This window comes from Alexandromys fortis, unplaced genomic scaffold (genome assembly GCF_014885135.2).
Source record: "Alexandromys fortis isolate MF-2015 unplaced genomic scaffold, M_Fortis_MF-2015_v1.1 scaffold_144, whole genome shotgun sequence".
NCBI classification, from domain to species: domain Eukaryota; kingdom Metazoa; phylum Chordata; class Mammalia; order Rodentia; family Cricetidae; genus Alexandromys; species Alexandromys fortis.
In genome coordinates this window covers 3,675,857-3,691,853 of record NW_026068021.1, presented here as the reverse complement: position 1 = coordinate 3,691,853, position 15,997 = coordinate 3,675,857, and the positions used below count along the sequence as shown (strand labels likewise).

The 15,997-nt window shown below is 52.6% G+C and overlaps 1 protein-coding gene across 1 annotated transcript in view; it reads right to left on the bottom strand.

Moving 5' to 3' along the window:
* Adap1 (ArfGAP with dual PH domains 1) overlaps positions 1–15,997 on the bottom strand; it is a 50,952-nt gene that overhangs the window by 14,601 nt on the left and 20,354 nt on the right. Inside the window, exons 3-4 of the mRNA XM_050163243.1 lie at positions 13,589–13,680; positions 5,511–5,593 (exon numbers count right to left, since the gene is read on the bottom strand). Coding sequence (XP_050019200.1) covers positions 5,511–5,593; positions 13,589–13,680 — 175 coding nt within the window. The remainder of the gene's footprint in view (positions 1–5,510; positions 5,594–13,588; positions 13,681–15,997) is intronic.

Genomic DNA, 15,997 nt, shown 5'->3' with positions numbered 1-15,997 from the left:
TGCCTAGAATCCCCAGTGAGGGGCTGGGGTGTGGCTCAGTGGTAGAGCCCCTGCCTAGAATCCCCTAGTGAGGGGCTGGGGTGTGGCTCAGTGGTGGAAGATTTACTAGCATTCTTGGGTTCCAGCCCTAATCTTGAAAGGAAAGAGGGAGAGGAAAAAGAAAGGAAAGAGGAAATAAGGCTGGACAAAGGTACCCTGAGGTCCCATTGCCCTATGGAAAGCCATGAGGGGCACACGCATTGGTGCTAAGAGGCAGAGGGCACTGTGGGAGCAAAGAGGATGTGATGACGGCCTTTGTGAACCTGAGCACAGAGCAGCTCCAGTCCTCTGGGTCCCAAGAGGCTCCCAGTGGCCTTCTCACACCTGCCAGGTCCTTGAGTGTGGAGACCGTGGCCTGGAGCCTGGCTCTTCTGTACGCAGCCTTGAGGTGACCTGTGATATGAGGGTGGGTACAGGCAGAGTGCATCCTGACTGTGTCCCACATACTCCAACTTCTGCCCCCTTAGGTCTTGGGGTATGGTGGGGCAGGAAGAATAGCAGCCCACAGTGCAAAACTCTTTAAAGAAAGCAGAGAGGCCTGGAGGGTGGAATGTGCCTGTAATCCCAGCTCTTGGGATGCTGAGCCAAAAGGATAGTGGGTCAGAGACCAGTGTGGGCTAGTCTGAATTACATAGAGACCCTAAAACCTAGAACCCTCCTTACAAAAAAGTGAACAAATGTGGGGCCCTTGAGCATGTGGGATCCTGTCTCCTGGAGGTCCTACATATGAGCCCTACAGGGAGTGCGGGGTGGGGGGCAGGACAGAGAATGGAGAAACGCAAGTGGGGGAGGCTGCCCACTGCCTTATTTCTCCTTTAAGGAGTTACAGACCGCATTAGACGTCAGAGTCCTGTTCCAGGCAGTGGATCCCAGGAGGAAGCACAGCAGCATCCCAATGCCACACCTCCTGCCCCTCCCTTGATGGTAGTGCTGGCTCGCCAGCATTTTAGCTCAGAGCCCGAGGAAGCTGTAGACCTAGAACCCCCGATAAAGGAAGCGCAGACATCTTTCCCTGGTTTCCTCTGCCCTATAGTCTGGTCCATTCCTGTTCCATAGTCAGGCTTACTGCTGAATCCTGCCTCCCTGCTGGCCACGGTGACAGACTCATCCGGAGCAACCCATCCCTCTACTCCCTGGTCCAGAGCAGTTGAGGAAACCCTACTCCATCCGCCTCAGCTGGGCAGCTGAGATGAGGGGTACACACAGTGGCCTAACTGCAGCCTGGTCTCAAAGGCCATACTGCCTGGCCAGGCCTAGTATATTGGACAGCCATGCGTAACTGTGTCTACAGAGCCCACTAAAGGGTGACCTGAGGACCTCTGGGAGGCCACTCCCTACTCTGCTGGGTGCTGCAAGGGTAGGGGTGCGGCTCAAGCATATGCTCCGCTGCTCCCCATGCCCTAAGGCTTGCTTTTCTTATTTGGTGTGTGTTGGTATGTGCAGGTGCTTGCACACGTGTGTGCTACACATAGAAAGGCCAGAGGACAACCTCAGGTGTCTCCTTTAATTATGTTCCACCTTAATTTTTAACATGTATTTCGTGTGTGCACATGATGAGGGAAATATGGGGTGTGGGGTGTACATGTGCCGTGGCACATATGCGGAGGTCAGGGGACAACTATGGGAGTGGGTTCTCTGCCTCCTTCACGTGGGTCCAGAATCAAGCTCGGGTCTCTAGGCTTGGTAGCAAGTACCATTATTCACCGAGACATCTCTCCAATCCTGCCGCCTTATTTGTTTATTTTGAGAAAGAGGTTTTACTGTTTACAGCTCTGTGTACTATGTACAGTTCTGGCTGGCCCGGAACTCAATATGTAGACCAGGCTGGCCTTGAACTCACAAAGACCCTCCTGCCTCTGTCTCCTATGTGCTGTGCTGGGATTATGGGCATGTGCCACTGTGCCTGACTCTGTTTTATTTTTATTTTATTTTTTTAAAATTGTTTATTTATTAATTATACAATATTCTGTCTGTATGTATGCCTGCAGGCCAGAAGAGGGCACCAGACCTCATTACAGATGGTTGTGAGCCACCATGTGGTTGCTGGGAATTGAACTCAGGACCTTTGAAAGAGCAGGCAATGTTCTTAACCTCTGAGTCATCTCTCCAGCCCCCTCTGTTTTATTTTTTGATGGGGCCTCTCATTGGCCTCAAGCTCACTGAGCAGTTTATGCTGACTGGACAGTAAGACCCAGGAATCCTCCTGTCTCTGCTATCCCAGAACTGGGATTCTAAGAGCCTGCTTTAACACACACACACACACACACACACACACACACACACACACTACTACGTGCATACAGGTGCCTGTAGAGTCCAGAAGAGAATGTTGGATCCCCTGGAGCTGGAGTTACAGTCAGCTGTCAGCCACTCAATACGGTGCTGGGAACTGAACTCCAGTCCTCTGGAAGAGCAGTCAGTGCTCTTAACCACTTAACAGGGCCTGACTTTCTTGTTTCAAGACAAGGGTTTCTCTGTGTAGCTCTAGCTGTCCTGAAACTCGCTCTGTAGACCAAGCTGGCTTCGAACTCATAGAGATCTGCCAGTCTCTGCTTCTCGAGTGCTGGGATTAAAGGCGTGTGCCACCACTGCCTAGCTGGGCCTACTTTTTTTTTTTTTTAATGTGAGTTTTGGAGATTGAACTTGTCCTTGTACTTGCAAGGGAAACACATTTTTGACTAAGCCATCTCTCCCAACCCCCAACCTTGCCTTTTTTTTTAGGAGACAGTCTCACAGAAGCCCAGGCCGGCCCTGAACTCAGGATCCTCCTCCTCAGTCCTCCCGAGTGCTTCTCCACTTCCGGTGCTAGTGGGATTCCAAGTGGACCTTGGCCTGGGGAAACCCTGAATACCATGATGTCACTCACATCTCCTGAGCCCTGTGTATGCCCTGGAGATTCCCAGGCCCTCACTGACCTTAAGAACTTGGCACGAAGACCCAAACACCTGCAGAACGCTTGCCAGTCCTCTAGCCTGCCTTGGTTCTGTGGCCGGCATGCCCTCCACTTCTAGACTCCAGATCTGGATTCTGCCAGGCCCAGCCCAGGCCCAGATGGGACACCCCATCTCCCCAGTTATAATGACAGCCAAACACATAATGAGACCAGTGATGGCCCACACCTTTAATCCCCAGCATTCGGGAGGCAGAAGCAGGCAGAGATCTCTGGGTTTCAGATCAGCCAAGGCTACACAGTGAGACGCTGTCTCCAAACAAACAAACAAACAAACAAACAAACAAACATCTAAGGTGTTTGTGCTGAAAAGGGGCTCATGAGCCAGGGCTCCGAGTCTCGCTAGCTCTTGTCCCCTCACAGAGCATGCAGTGTCACTAGGTGAGGAAGGCTGTAGTGTCTGGAACAGATGGCTCTGTTGGGAGTGAGGCAGGAGAGGGGAGACAGGTCCCGCACTCCGTGCTGACGGTGGGGAAGACTCCTACTGTTGCACACAGTGTTCCTCTTGGCCTCACTGCTGGCAGGCCAAGCTCTGCCCCCTGGGGCAAGGGAAGGGGCAACTGGCCTTTGGGTGGACCAGTGTGGAGAGGGGAGAGGAATGCTCCCACCTAGCCCTGCTCACAACTGCCTTGCTCCAGAGGACGCAAGAGGACGGAAGCACACAGAGCCTTGGAGAGATGGCTGAGCAACTTTCGCGACAGGTGTGAGGATGGCCTGAGCCAGCAGGTACACAGGCCCCTGCATAATACACAAGAAAGCCCCTCTGCCTTCTCTCCAACAGTGGCAGACATCACTCCCTTCTCTAATACCATCATGACGTGGGAGCCACACCTTTATCTAGTTCTAGAATTCTCTGCTAACCCCAAAAGGGAGCTTTTGTCACGGAACTGTCAAACCCCTCAGACTTGCCACATGACAGTGTCCTGCCCCTCTTCCATGATTGACACTGCTCTCCTAGATGGGGCTGTAACATTTCTCCTGTTGTAGATGACAGCCATCAGGGCACCTCGGCCTGATGGCTACACAGGGGTCACGCTTGGGGCTCTGCTTGCTGTCCCCAGCTCATTCCTCTGTGGTGGACACTGGAGAGATGGAACTATTGCGACACAGGGCAGCTTGTTGCTCAACTGTTTCGGGGCACAGTCCCTGTACACCAGGTGGACACAGGTCCTGCAAGCATGCTTGCATCCAAGGTCCCCGTGATGGCTGTTCTTGGTGGTCAACTTGACTACACCTGGAATTAACCAAATCCCAAAAGGCTCAGTACACACCAGTGAGGGATGTTTCTTGATCGGCTCGTTCAAGGTCAGAAGATCCACCCTAAATCTAGATCTTTAGAAAGACCCACCTGAAATCTGGGCCACACCTCCTATTGGCAGCCTATATAGAGGGCATGGGAGAAGGAAGCCTGCTCTCTGACTGCTTGTTGCCCTCCCTCTTCTGTGCACGTCCATCCCTTGACCGGCATTAGAACCTTCTTCTTCAGAATTCTCGTGTATACCAGAGACCAGCTGAGACACCCAGCCTCATGGACAGTAGTTGCTCACAACTACTGGATTGTTTGTTTGTTGTTTCAAGACAGGGTTTCCCTGTGTATTAGCCCTGTCTATCCTGGCACTTGCTCTGTAGACCAGGCTGGCCTCCAACTCACAGAGATCCACAGTCATTGTTGGGACTAGCCAGACCACAGCCTGTAAGCAACTCTAATCAATACCCTTTATAGAGAGGGGTAGATTCATTCTATCGATTCCCCTAGAGAACCCTGAATAATACAGACCCCAAAACATGAGGCCCCACATGCCAATGGGGTCCACACACGCAGTGGGGGGCACATCAGGGGCAGTGGGAATCACCAAATAAAGGGTTCTTCTCAGCCTGCCCCACACTGAGAGCCACAGAAAATAAAGCGGCTGTGCTGGCCCTGTGCTAGGGTGGAGCTGCAAGAACAGCTCGCGTCAGAAATCCAGGGCCCAGACATCCAGGGAAAGGCCAGGAGGAGGACCTGGAGATAAACTTTAGAAAGTCCTCCTGCGTAGAGCAATGGGGACCACTTCAGACTTGTAAAGCTGTCCAGGGAACCATGGCCCAGACCCCAAGACCAATGCCCACCACATACCAAATACACAAGCATCAAGATGCCCAGCCAACCTAGGCCGGGGGTCCCATGGGAGCATGCGAGATGTTAAATGAACATATTTAATAAATAGGAGATAGTACTGTTCAGAAACCCAGCAACAGAGTGACTGACAGTAAAACTGAACTCTCAGGGGACCCTCTCTTCAAAACTGCAGAACCCATTGGAACCAACAGCACCTTGCAGGCCCAGGGGAGGCAGTGGCCACTGATGCGGCTATCTCCCCCACCAGTGTGGATGCTGGCCCACTGTAGTCCTTTTTGGCTCCCCACATAAACTCAGACCCCTCCTGAGGCCCCTGAAAGGGGAGAAGATAGTCTAAGCTGGGAACCTCCACAAGTTTGAAACACTGAACCAGCTAGAGACACTGGGAAGCGCATAGCTCACCTGCAGAATATGGTTCCTGCTTCTCCACATGAAGGAACTCTTGCCTCTCGTACTTGGCACGGATCCACTGCTCACGTAGGAGTCTACAAAAAAAGAGGGGACTCAGATGGCCTCCTGGACCTCAAGTGCTCTGCAGAGAGCCACCACGATCCTGGCTACCCCCTGATAACCAACTTTCTGAAGCCGGAGCTGGCCGTCCTTCTCAGATTCAACTGCTCACATGGGATGATCTCCATTCTACCCTCTCAGGGGTCCCTGTCATCCTGGCCCCTCCGGTTTCCCCAGATCCTGACTCATGACCACCCAAACAGCTAAGCTGGAAGGTAGGGAACCTGAGCTCTGTTCACTTGAAACAGCCCACAGCCCCTCACTTGGTCCTGCTGGTGACCCTGTATGACGATTAGTATTAACCTACTGCTACCACAACACACCTAGAACCACCTGAGAAAAATCTTCATTCGGGCATTGTTTAGATCAGGCTGGCCTGTTAGAGTGTTTGTAAGGGGCTGTCTTGATGGCTAGTTGATGCTTAAACATCTAGCCCCCTTTGGGTGACACCATTCCCTAGGCAGCTGGTCCTCAGCTGTGCAAGACAGGAACAATCAAGCTGAGAATAAGCGAGCACGCATGCGTCCATTTCTGTCTGCTCTTGACTGTGGCTATGACGTGACTAGCTGCTTCAAGTTCTTGTTATTGTGGCTTCTGTGTTTTGGCAGCCTGGAACCTGGAACCGTAAGCCAGGTGTCTTAGGGTTGCTCTTGCTGTAATGATGCGTCACAAGCAAAAGCAACTTGGGGAGGAAAGGTTTATTTGGTTTATTCGGCTTAGGCTTCCACACTCTTGTTCATCATCAGTGGAAGTCAGGACAGGGACTCACGCAGGTCAGGAACCCAGAGGCAGGAGCTGACGCAGAGGCCGCAAAGGAGTGTTGCTTTCTGGCTTAGTCCTCTTGGCTCGCTCAGCCTGCTTTCTCATAGAACCCAGGACCACCAGCTCAGGGGTGGCCTCACTTCCAATGTGCGGGGGGGGGCTCCCCCCATCCATCACTAAGACTGGGCTTGCCTACAGTCCAATCTCGTGGAGGTATTTCCTCAATTGAGGTTCCCTCCTCAGGGACTGACATAAAAAACTAGCTGCCACACCAAACAAACCCCTTTCTCCCATAGTTGCTTTCTGTCAGGGTATTTTTATCACAGCAGCAGAAATGAAACTGGGATACCATGTGACCCCACTCTGGTTTGACCACATCTCTACCGTCCCTCGCCATTGCTCCTGTGTGGGACTTCCCACTGTCAAGCTCCGCTGGACATCCCCTCACAGAGGACTCAAGTGCGGCGACTCTGACATAATTCCTTCAGCCCCAGGCCCTCACAGTGTCTCTCTATTATCTGGTTTCGTAAATGTGAGTCCCCAAGCTTTTGGCCGCACTATCTTGGCCTTCCTGGGTGGACTAGCCTTGCTGGTCAGGCCTCCGAGTCAATCAAGGACAGTAGCTCTCAGAAGCATGGAGGCAAGGCTGGGGAGATGGCTCAGTAGGTAATGGACTTGCCTTCTGACATGAGTTCAAGCCCCAGAAGCTACATTAAAAAGCTAGGTGCATGCCTGTCATCTCAGCACAAGGGGGTAGATGACAGGGAGATGCCCGTGGCTCCCTGGCCAATCAACCTAGTGGAGTTGATTCTAGACCAGCAAGAGACCCTGTTTCAAGAAAAAAAAAGCAGACAGTACCTGAGGAATGACAACCAAGGTTGCCCTCTGGCTTCTATATACCTGTATACACATGCGTGCGTGCACATGTGGGCACACGCGCGCGCGCACACACACACACACACACAGATACAATCTCCTGAACAGTAGACACGACTGAGGTCTTTGGAGAAGCTAAGGGATGAGGGAGACTGAGCTTCATCCCCAGGGTTACGACATCCCTTGTCTGCCCCTGAAGCACTGATAAACAGGATAACTGCCATCACTGGCAAGCAAGGAGCTGGGTGTGGCCCAGGTAGAGAGTGGGCCTGTGGCTGAGAGCAGGGCCTTCTGTTGGGAGCGGTTACTTAGAGTACACGCTGGGATCCTCTGAGTTCATCTAGGCGGTCAGCCTTGAAGTCAGTGGGAGGCTCAGAGCTGAGCCTGGGGGACCCCTGAGACTTTCAGCTGTCACTGCAACTTGGGACTGGGTTTCTGAGTGGGACAAAGGTCCTGTGACCACCATAACAAGGGACCCCAAACCAAGGCCTTGACATCAGGCATGGAGTACAAGATTTGGAGTTCACTCTGCTGGGTTTTGGACTTGCTTTGGGTCATTATTTCCTCACTTTGTCCCTATTCCTCCCTTTTGGAACAGAAATGTAGATTCTGTGCTGTTGTATGGTTCCAAGTGGGTTCTTTGTTTTGATTGATCGAGGGCTATAGTTAAGAGAGTGTTCTGAGTCTCAGAGGAGACGTTGAACTTTGAACTTTGAAATGCGGCTGAGACTGCAAAAGGCTATGGGGAATTTGAAGCTGGACTGAATACATTTTGCAGTATGACATGGCTGTGAGCCTCCGGGGATGAGGGACTGGAATGTGGTGGTTTGAATGAGAACGGCCCCCAATAGGCTCATACGTTTGAGTGGTTGGTCCCCAATTGGTAGAACTGCTTGTGCATCAAGATGTGAGCTCTCGGTTGCTGTTTCAGCATATCCACTCTGCCTAAGAACTCTAACCTCCTGGAACTGTAAGTCCAGTGAAAGTCTTTTATAAGTTGCCTTGGTAATGTTCTGTCACAGCAATAAACAAAGTAACCAGCCGGTGGTGGTGGTGGGACACTCACCTTTAATCCCAGCACTCTGGAGGCAGAGGTGGGCAGATCTCTGTGAGTTCTAGGCCAGCCTGGTCTACAGAGTGAGTTCCAGGACAGCCAGAGCTGTTATATAGAGAAACCCTGTCTCAAAAAACAAAAACAAAAAAAGAAAGAAAAAAGAAGAGAGAGAGAGAGAGAGAGAGAGAGAGAGAGAGAGAGAGAGAGAGAGAGAGATAGAAGAGAGAGAGAAAGAAGAGAGAGAGCGCGCGAGCCTAGGGCATGTCTCCTCTCATGGCCCTTCCCTGAGACTATCAGCCGCTTTAGCATCCCTTGAAGTCTCACATCCCTAGGATAGATCCAGCCCAGGCCCTGAACTTGACCCCTGAGTGTGATGACCAATATGAGACTTGGCATCTCTTTGAGCTGTTTCACCATTGTTTGTCCCATTCCAGACTAACCCTTCTTGAAGGGGGTTGTATTGTCAAAGCCACAACCAGAAAGTAGAGCACACACTAGGAATGGCACTTGTTTAGAACCCTCCTCTAGAGCCCCAGCCTAGAATCCCCCAGTGAGGGGCTGGGGTGTGGCTCAGTGGTAGAGCCCCTGCCTAGAATCCCCCAATGAGGAACTTGGAATCTGCCCTAGTGATGAATACTTGCCTGGGATTTGCCAGTAAGTAACAGAAGGTGTGATTGAGTCTGTCTACCTAGCATGTATGAGGCTCTGTGTTGCACTGTCAATAACATACACACACGCGCACATATGCACACATGCATTTATGCACACACATGCACATATGACATGCACACACATGCAATACCTGGGTACTCTTGCTTTTTTTAATAACCTACCTAGATGGCTCCCCATTTTCTTTTTTTAGTTTGGGAACACAGCAAGAGCATGCTAAGCTAATAACTTCACCTCTCTCCATCACAGGCCGACCAACCTGTGTGATTTTTGAGGCTGCTTTGGTTGAATTACCACCAAGCCCTAGGTCTTATGCTATGGTCCTGACCTCCCAGGACCACTGAATCAGCCTCACTTAGAGACAGATTATCCAAAAATCCATCACGTCCAAGTGAGGCCATCCTGTGGCCTTGGTCCCAGTGCAGTTCAATCAGTGACTCAGACACCCGCAGAGGGGGCGTGAGAGCTCAGATGTAGGACCTCGACCATGGCCGCTATGGAGGAGCTGCCCTTGACCTCACGCTTGTGGCTGAAGGAGCCGGGAGAACGGATCATTCTTCATTTTCAGAGTGCTCAGCATTGGATCTGGCTCCTCGTATTTGCTAGACAAGTCCTCAGCCACAGCAGCATCCCTGGATCCCACGCCTCTCCCTTCCATGGTTCCAGTTTGGGTGCTTGAGGAACTGCAGCAGAACACTGTCTGTACGCTGGGGAGCACTACTGGGGGACCCTAGGACTTCACTGTGGCCACTGGGTTTCCCCAGTGTGTGGCTCCACCTCAACCCACACACAGAAAGCGGGGTCTGAGGACAGGAATGTGCCTAGTGACACCGAGATCAGGGCTCAAGAGCACAGGGAGAGGTCAGCCAGCTTGTCTCCAGGGACAACACATCTTATGGGGACCTCTGACTAAGCTCCTGGCTCAGAGCATCAGGAAGGAAGGCGGGGGGGGGGGGTCGCCCTGGGCACACACGCACCTCGCACCTAGCTTATCAGGACACAGTTGGGAACCACAGAGCAGCCTCCCCAGGCCTTCCTCGGGCTGGCTCTGGGAAGGGCCCTTCCTTTGAAACTCCCACCAGAAGACCACACAGCTGGAGACCTACATCCCTCCAGCAATGCATGAAGCTCTAACCCCAAAGCCACAAAGGTCTACAGGCCACCACTACTGCGATGTGTCCTCCTGAACTGGGAGGAGGCAGACCGAGCTGTGGCTGGGACACCCTGGCTGCCCAAGGTCTGCTCTGACAGGCCTTAATGCTAGAGCCCAGGGCTTCCTTCTTGCACCAGGCCATGCCAGCACATGGCACTGCCTCAAACCAAGCCTCTATAGTCGGCATGGGCCTCTATCTCCAACTCAGCTTCCCATTGCTCAGCGTCCCAACTCTGTCCCACACTGTCCTCAACAACAACCTGTGGTTCAATGTCTCCAACTCCATCGCTGTGTGAGCCCTGCAGTTTGCAGCCTCCCTCGGCTCATGACGACCCTAAAACCACACAGACTGGCACTCAGCTGCCCATCACATCGTACATATCACACACTGACACGTTTCACACTCGACAGCGGTTCATACATGGTCTCTAGTCACAGCACCCACATGTACATGGACTCATATGTCACCTTGGGCAAGTGGCATCCAGACCCAAGAGACCTAGTCAGTGGGAAGGGCCTGGTGCATTTATGCAATATGGAGAAACACGCGCCCCGTGTCCTTCTTATACCAGTGTGGACCATTACCAGTAGACGAGGAAGTGATGGCGGCAGAAATGCAAATGACCCTGACCACAGAGCAGTCGGTGACAAAAAGCCATGCCTCAGAATAGCTGGTGACAGCGTGGGCTTCCTGACTTGTACTGAGAACCTGGCAGGTTGGGGCAGATCCCTGTAGGTGAGGTCTGGGGTCCCCACTCACCACGGGCAGCCCTATGTAGGGGTGAAGGCATGGGGTAAGGAGGGCAGCAGGGCTCTGCCTTCTCTCTCATGGCACCTGCCAGTGATGAGTTTTCTGATGGTCCATAAATGCACAAACACGGCTGCCTGCCACCTGACACACCCAACTTCTCTTCCCCATAATAGTCCCAAACTGGACCCAGGGCAGGCCGCCAAGTGACCTTCCCTCCTCCCCCTCTTCTCCCGTCTTCTTTCTCCTGCCTTTTTCTCTTCCCTCCTCCTCCCTCTCTCCCGCTTCTTCTCACAATCCTGCCTCCTTCTCCTCTTCCTTCCTCCTCTTTCTCCCCTCCTTACTTTCCCCTCTCGACTCAGAGTCCTTCCTCTTCCTTCCCCCTCTTTCCTTTCCTCCCCCTTTGTCCCTCTCCTACACTTCTTTTTTTATTTTTTTGCTTTTATATTTATTTATTTGTTTGTTTGTTTGTTTATTTATTATGTGTACAATATTCTGTCTGTGTGTATGCCTGAAGGCCAGAAGAGGGTGCCAGACCTCCCTACAGATGGTTGTGAGCCACCATGTGGTTGCTGGGAATTGAACTCAGGACCTCCAGAGGAGCAGGCAATGCTCTTAACCACTAAGTCATCTCTCCAGCCCCCTCTCCTACACTTCTGCCCTCTCCTCTTTCTCTCTTTCCTCTCTCTCCTCCTCCTTTCCTCACCCTCCTGCTTCATCCTCCTCTTCTCTTTCCTTTCTTCTTCTCCCTCCTCCCCTCCTCACAGTCCTGACCCTCCTGCCCTCCCTTTCTCCTTTTCCCTCCCCTCCTCCTCCTCACCTTCCTCCCTCACTTCCTGCAGAGTCCAGGAGATTCCCCTCCCCTCTCACTGGCCTGGCAAAACCTAACAAAGCAACGCTGATGATTGGGGCACAGCCATCATTCCCAGAGGCCGATGGTGGGGAGGGGGCAGACTGCTGTAACCCTAAGTCAGGGTGGCAGAGGTGACCCTGGGAACCTCACTGGGGAGCAGCGGCCCCCTCTTCTATTCTGTTCTGTTCCATAGGTGTTTGGAGGCTTCTCTGCTGGGGCGTCCTGATCACCCCAGGACCTTGGGTTTACAAAGTGAGTCAATCCAAGAAAAATGCTGAGCAAACATGAACCTGGGAGGGGCCCAGGTGGAGCCAGAGCTAAACCACACTGGGCCTGGGAATGAAAGGCAGAGGCAGGGTGCAGAGGGAGAGTGTGGAGGGGTTGCTGTACTCAAGAATGGGGTCAGGTCAGGTCTTAACCCTGTTTCCAAGAAAGGGAAAGCTGCCTGGAGAGTTCCAGAAGGGCGAGCATCTTACATAGTCATGCAGCTGCTCAAGACTGGCCTCTCTCTGACCCAAGTCAGGGTGGCCTCTGCCTGCCCACGGAGTGGGGATTTCCAGCGTGGATCCCTGTCCCTGTGTCCCCCTGGGAGTTCTCTCAACCCCTCCGGGCCACAGAGCCTCTCCTCAGGGTTGGAATGGAGTGGAGGGTGGAGTGAACGCCGCGTGTCCACAGTTGGGTCTCCAGGGCAGCACCCGTGTCAACAGAGCAGGGGCACGACTGACCTTGGTCCCGTTCTGCTTAGAGAAGACAGTGAGCTATGGGCCCTGCTGGGGAAAGGCAAGCAAGGAGGGCTAGGCCCAGAGGCTGTCCGGAAGCTGAAAGGGGAGAGTTGGCCAGTGTGGCGGTCGACACCCAGGCTGAATGGGCAGAGCAGCCCCTGTTGCTAGACTCAGCCATTCTGCCTGACCTCCTGAGACCTCAGAGGCAGCTGTCTGTGCCAGGCACCCAGAAGACGGACATGGTGGGATGGCCTGCCCCGCACCAAGGGAACCCTGAGACTACTAGGAAATTCAGTAGAGAATCTAAAAGGACCCCAACTCAAGGGAACTGAGTGATGCTACACAGGCCAAGTCCTGGGAGCTGGGCAGTGCCAGGCAGACTGGAAGGGGATTCCATGGAAGCGCACCTCAGGCAAGGGCCAAGAGGGATCAGCTCTGCCCCACCCCACCCCTCGCACATGCCAGAAGGGGGCTGACATAGAGAGCTGGGGCTGGGAACCCAGGGGAGGGAGAGGGGAGAAGGAAGCCCGTGGTTGTCACTACCTCATTATCCCTAGCTTGGAAGATGGGGAAACTGAGGCAGTGAGAAAGTAGGTAACTAGTCCCCTTGTCCCTCTTTCTGCAGTTTCTTGATACCAGGTGGCTGGTCCCATCAGGCAGTTTCTTACACCCAGGCCACTCGGAACATCCAAGACCCACTTAAGATCCTGGGGAGAGAGGTCTCCACTGCATATGGGTCCACCCAGATACAACAAGCAACAAAATCATGATGGTTGGTCATGCCTATTCTTAGTACTCAGGAGGCCGAGGCAGGAGAGTGAGTACTTTCAGGTCAGCCTGGGCTGCATACAGACCAAGACCCTTCCATAAAAAAGCAAACAAATACATACATACATACATAGATACATGCATCTGTGGATGGATACACAAACGGATACATAGAAGGATAGAGGCCAGGCAGTAGAGATAGCCAGCGACCTTTTTGATGGGCTTCTGGGGACCCGTGCTGTAATCTTTCCCCCAAACTCAAAGTTCCAGCCCCTGCTGAGTGCCCCACAGGCCCGCCCCGTGCCACCCGGATCCAGGCTGGGCGATGTTTACCAGCGCCCTGACAGAGCCCTTTCTGTACTCACTGGCAGTCGGAGAGCGTGGGCCGATAGTAGAAGGGTGGTACTTTGGACTCGAATGTGGCTCTGGCGGCCTCGTTCCCATGAGATGCCATGAACTGCAAGAGAGGGAGGGGGCAGGGTCAGAACCAGGGAGCCCTGGGTCCAGGGACAGCGGTGGCTGCTGGGTGACTGCTCTCCTTTAGGCCCCTGCAGGGTCATCTGACCTAAGATGCAAAGAGCATAGCCAGTCCTCGGGATTCCCATTCCTTCTGGAAACCTGCTGTCCCAGGGACATGGGCTGCCAATGAGCAAATAGAAGGAATACCCGAAAGAAAGATCCCTGAGGGGCAGTGGCTCAGCACACTAAAGTGTCTTCCACACAAACTAGACAACCTAAGTCTGACCCCTGGGACCCACGGCAGAAGAAGCGAAGTGAGTCCCGAAGGTTGTCCTCCGATTGCCACGGTCACACCAGAGCACATGTGTGCCCACACTTATTCACACGTCATACACAGAGTTATGCACACAGTAATAGAATAAACTAAATTTAGGGGCCGGAGATATGGCTCAGTTTCACCGAGTCTAATAACCAGAGTTTGATCCTTGGGAACTATATTTAGAGAGAACCAACTGCTGGATATTATACTCTGGCCTCCACACAGGCCATGGCATGTGTGCACCCCCACATATATGCATAGGCACACACAAATAAGTAATTGTAATAACGTTTTTTTATCTTTCATTTTTATTTTTTGGTTTTTCGAGACAGGGCTTCTCTGTGGCTTTGGAGCCTGTCCTGGAACTAGCTCTGTAGACCAGGCTGGTCTCAAACTCACAGAGATCCGCCTGCTTCTGTCTCCCAAGTGCTGGGATTAAAGGCGTGCGCCACCATTGCCCGGCCTGTAATAACGTTTTTTGAAAGCAACTCATGGGCCTGTAAGATGGCTCAGTAGGTAAAAGTGCTTGCTGTTTATTAAACTAAAAATCACAAACAACCCTCAGGGGTTGGAGATGGAGCTCAGCAGTAGAGCCCCTGCCTAGGCCTAGAATCCCCCAGTGAGGGGTTGGGGTGTGGCTCAGTGTTAGAGCTCCTGCCTAGAATCCCCCAGTGAGGGGCTGGGGTGTGGCTCAGTGGTAGAGCCCCTGCCTAGAATCCCCCAGTGAGGGGCTGGGGTGTGGCTCAGTGGTAGAGCCCCTGCCTAGAATCCCCCAGTGAGGGGCTAGTGATATTAGTCCCCAGGATCCATATCTGGTACTGAAATAAAATAATCGATTCTCAGGGCCTGAGTTTATTCTGTTGGTAAAGTTCTTATCTTGTAAGCATGACAGCCTGAGTCTGGTGCTACAACTCATGTAGAAGGCTGGTGCAGAGACATTTCTTGTAACACAGTGGCGAGAAGATGTTAAGCAGACAAGTGGAAACTCAATGACCAGTGAGCTTAGACTATCAGCAGAGTTCCAGCTCGACAAGAGACCTTATCACAAACAAAAAGTAAAAAGTGCCTGAGGAAGGTGTGACACCCCCGGGTTCTCTGACCTCCACACACACTTGCTCCCATACACACATGTACCCAAGGCGACAAACAGCCAGCTCTCAGGGCTGTCTGAGTGTGCTGTAAACCACCACAAGCAAAAAAGTTGATCAGGTTGACTAAACCAAGACAAAAAAATTTCCATGACAGAAACCACCATGAGTAAAACCAAGACACCTTTGAAAAAAAAAATCTATTTTCAATGAGCCAGCTTCTTAGTGGGTGAGTTTCCTGAACATGTCAAGAAACCCCAGAGGGTGAAAGCAGTAGAGACGGCAGGCCATCAAGTGAGCCAAGAGCAGGCTGAGGTGACAGAGCTCTCTCTGATCCTTCAGCTCCACGTGAGGAAGTTCCCACCCTCCCAGGGAAGAGCGCCCACACTATCAGCTCAGCACCAGCCCAGGCTGGAGCCCTGGACACAGTCATGTGGGATCAGGCATGTTCTCTACACACTGCCAAGCCTCTGATCTTACACCACCGCCTCGAAGAATTTAGGTCACCGGTGAGTTTCCAGAAGCACAAATGACGTACTGGGAAGAAATTGGGGAACCCCAAGGTTACAGAGAGAAAGGATGGAAAGCAACCCAAAGCATGCTATCCTAATACTCCAGAGGCTGAGGCTGGAGGAACCCGAGTGTGAAACTGCTCTGGGCTATAGAGAGAGACCGTGTCTCAAAAACAAAAGAGGAAAAGAAGCAGGGTGTGTGGTGTTGAGACCACGGAGGGATACAGAAGACAGCGGTGGCAATGTGTCAGTTAACAACACATGCATGCTCATACAGGTGGACTCCTCCCATAAAGAGGCACAAAACACTGGTCCCCAGTGGCTCCTGAGGTGAGGGGTGAGCGAGAGGCCAAAGTTAGGGGAAGAAGGGGCTCTCACCCAACCCGTGCTCTGCTG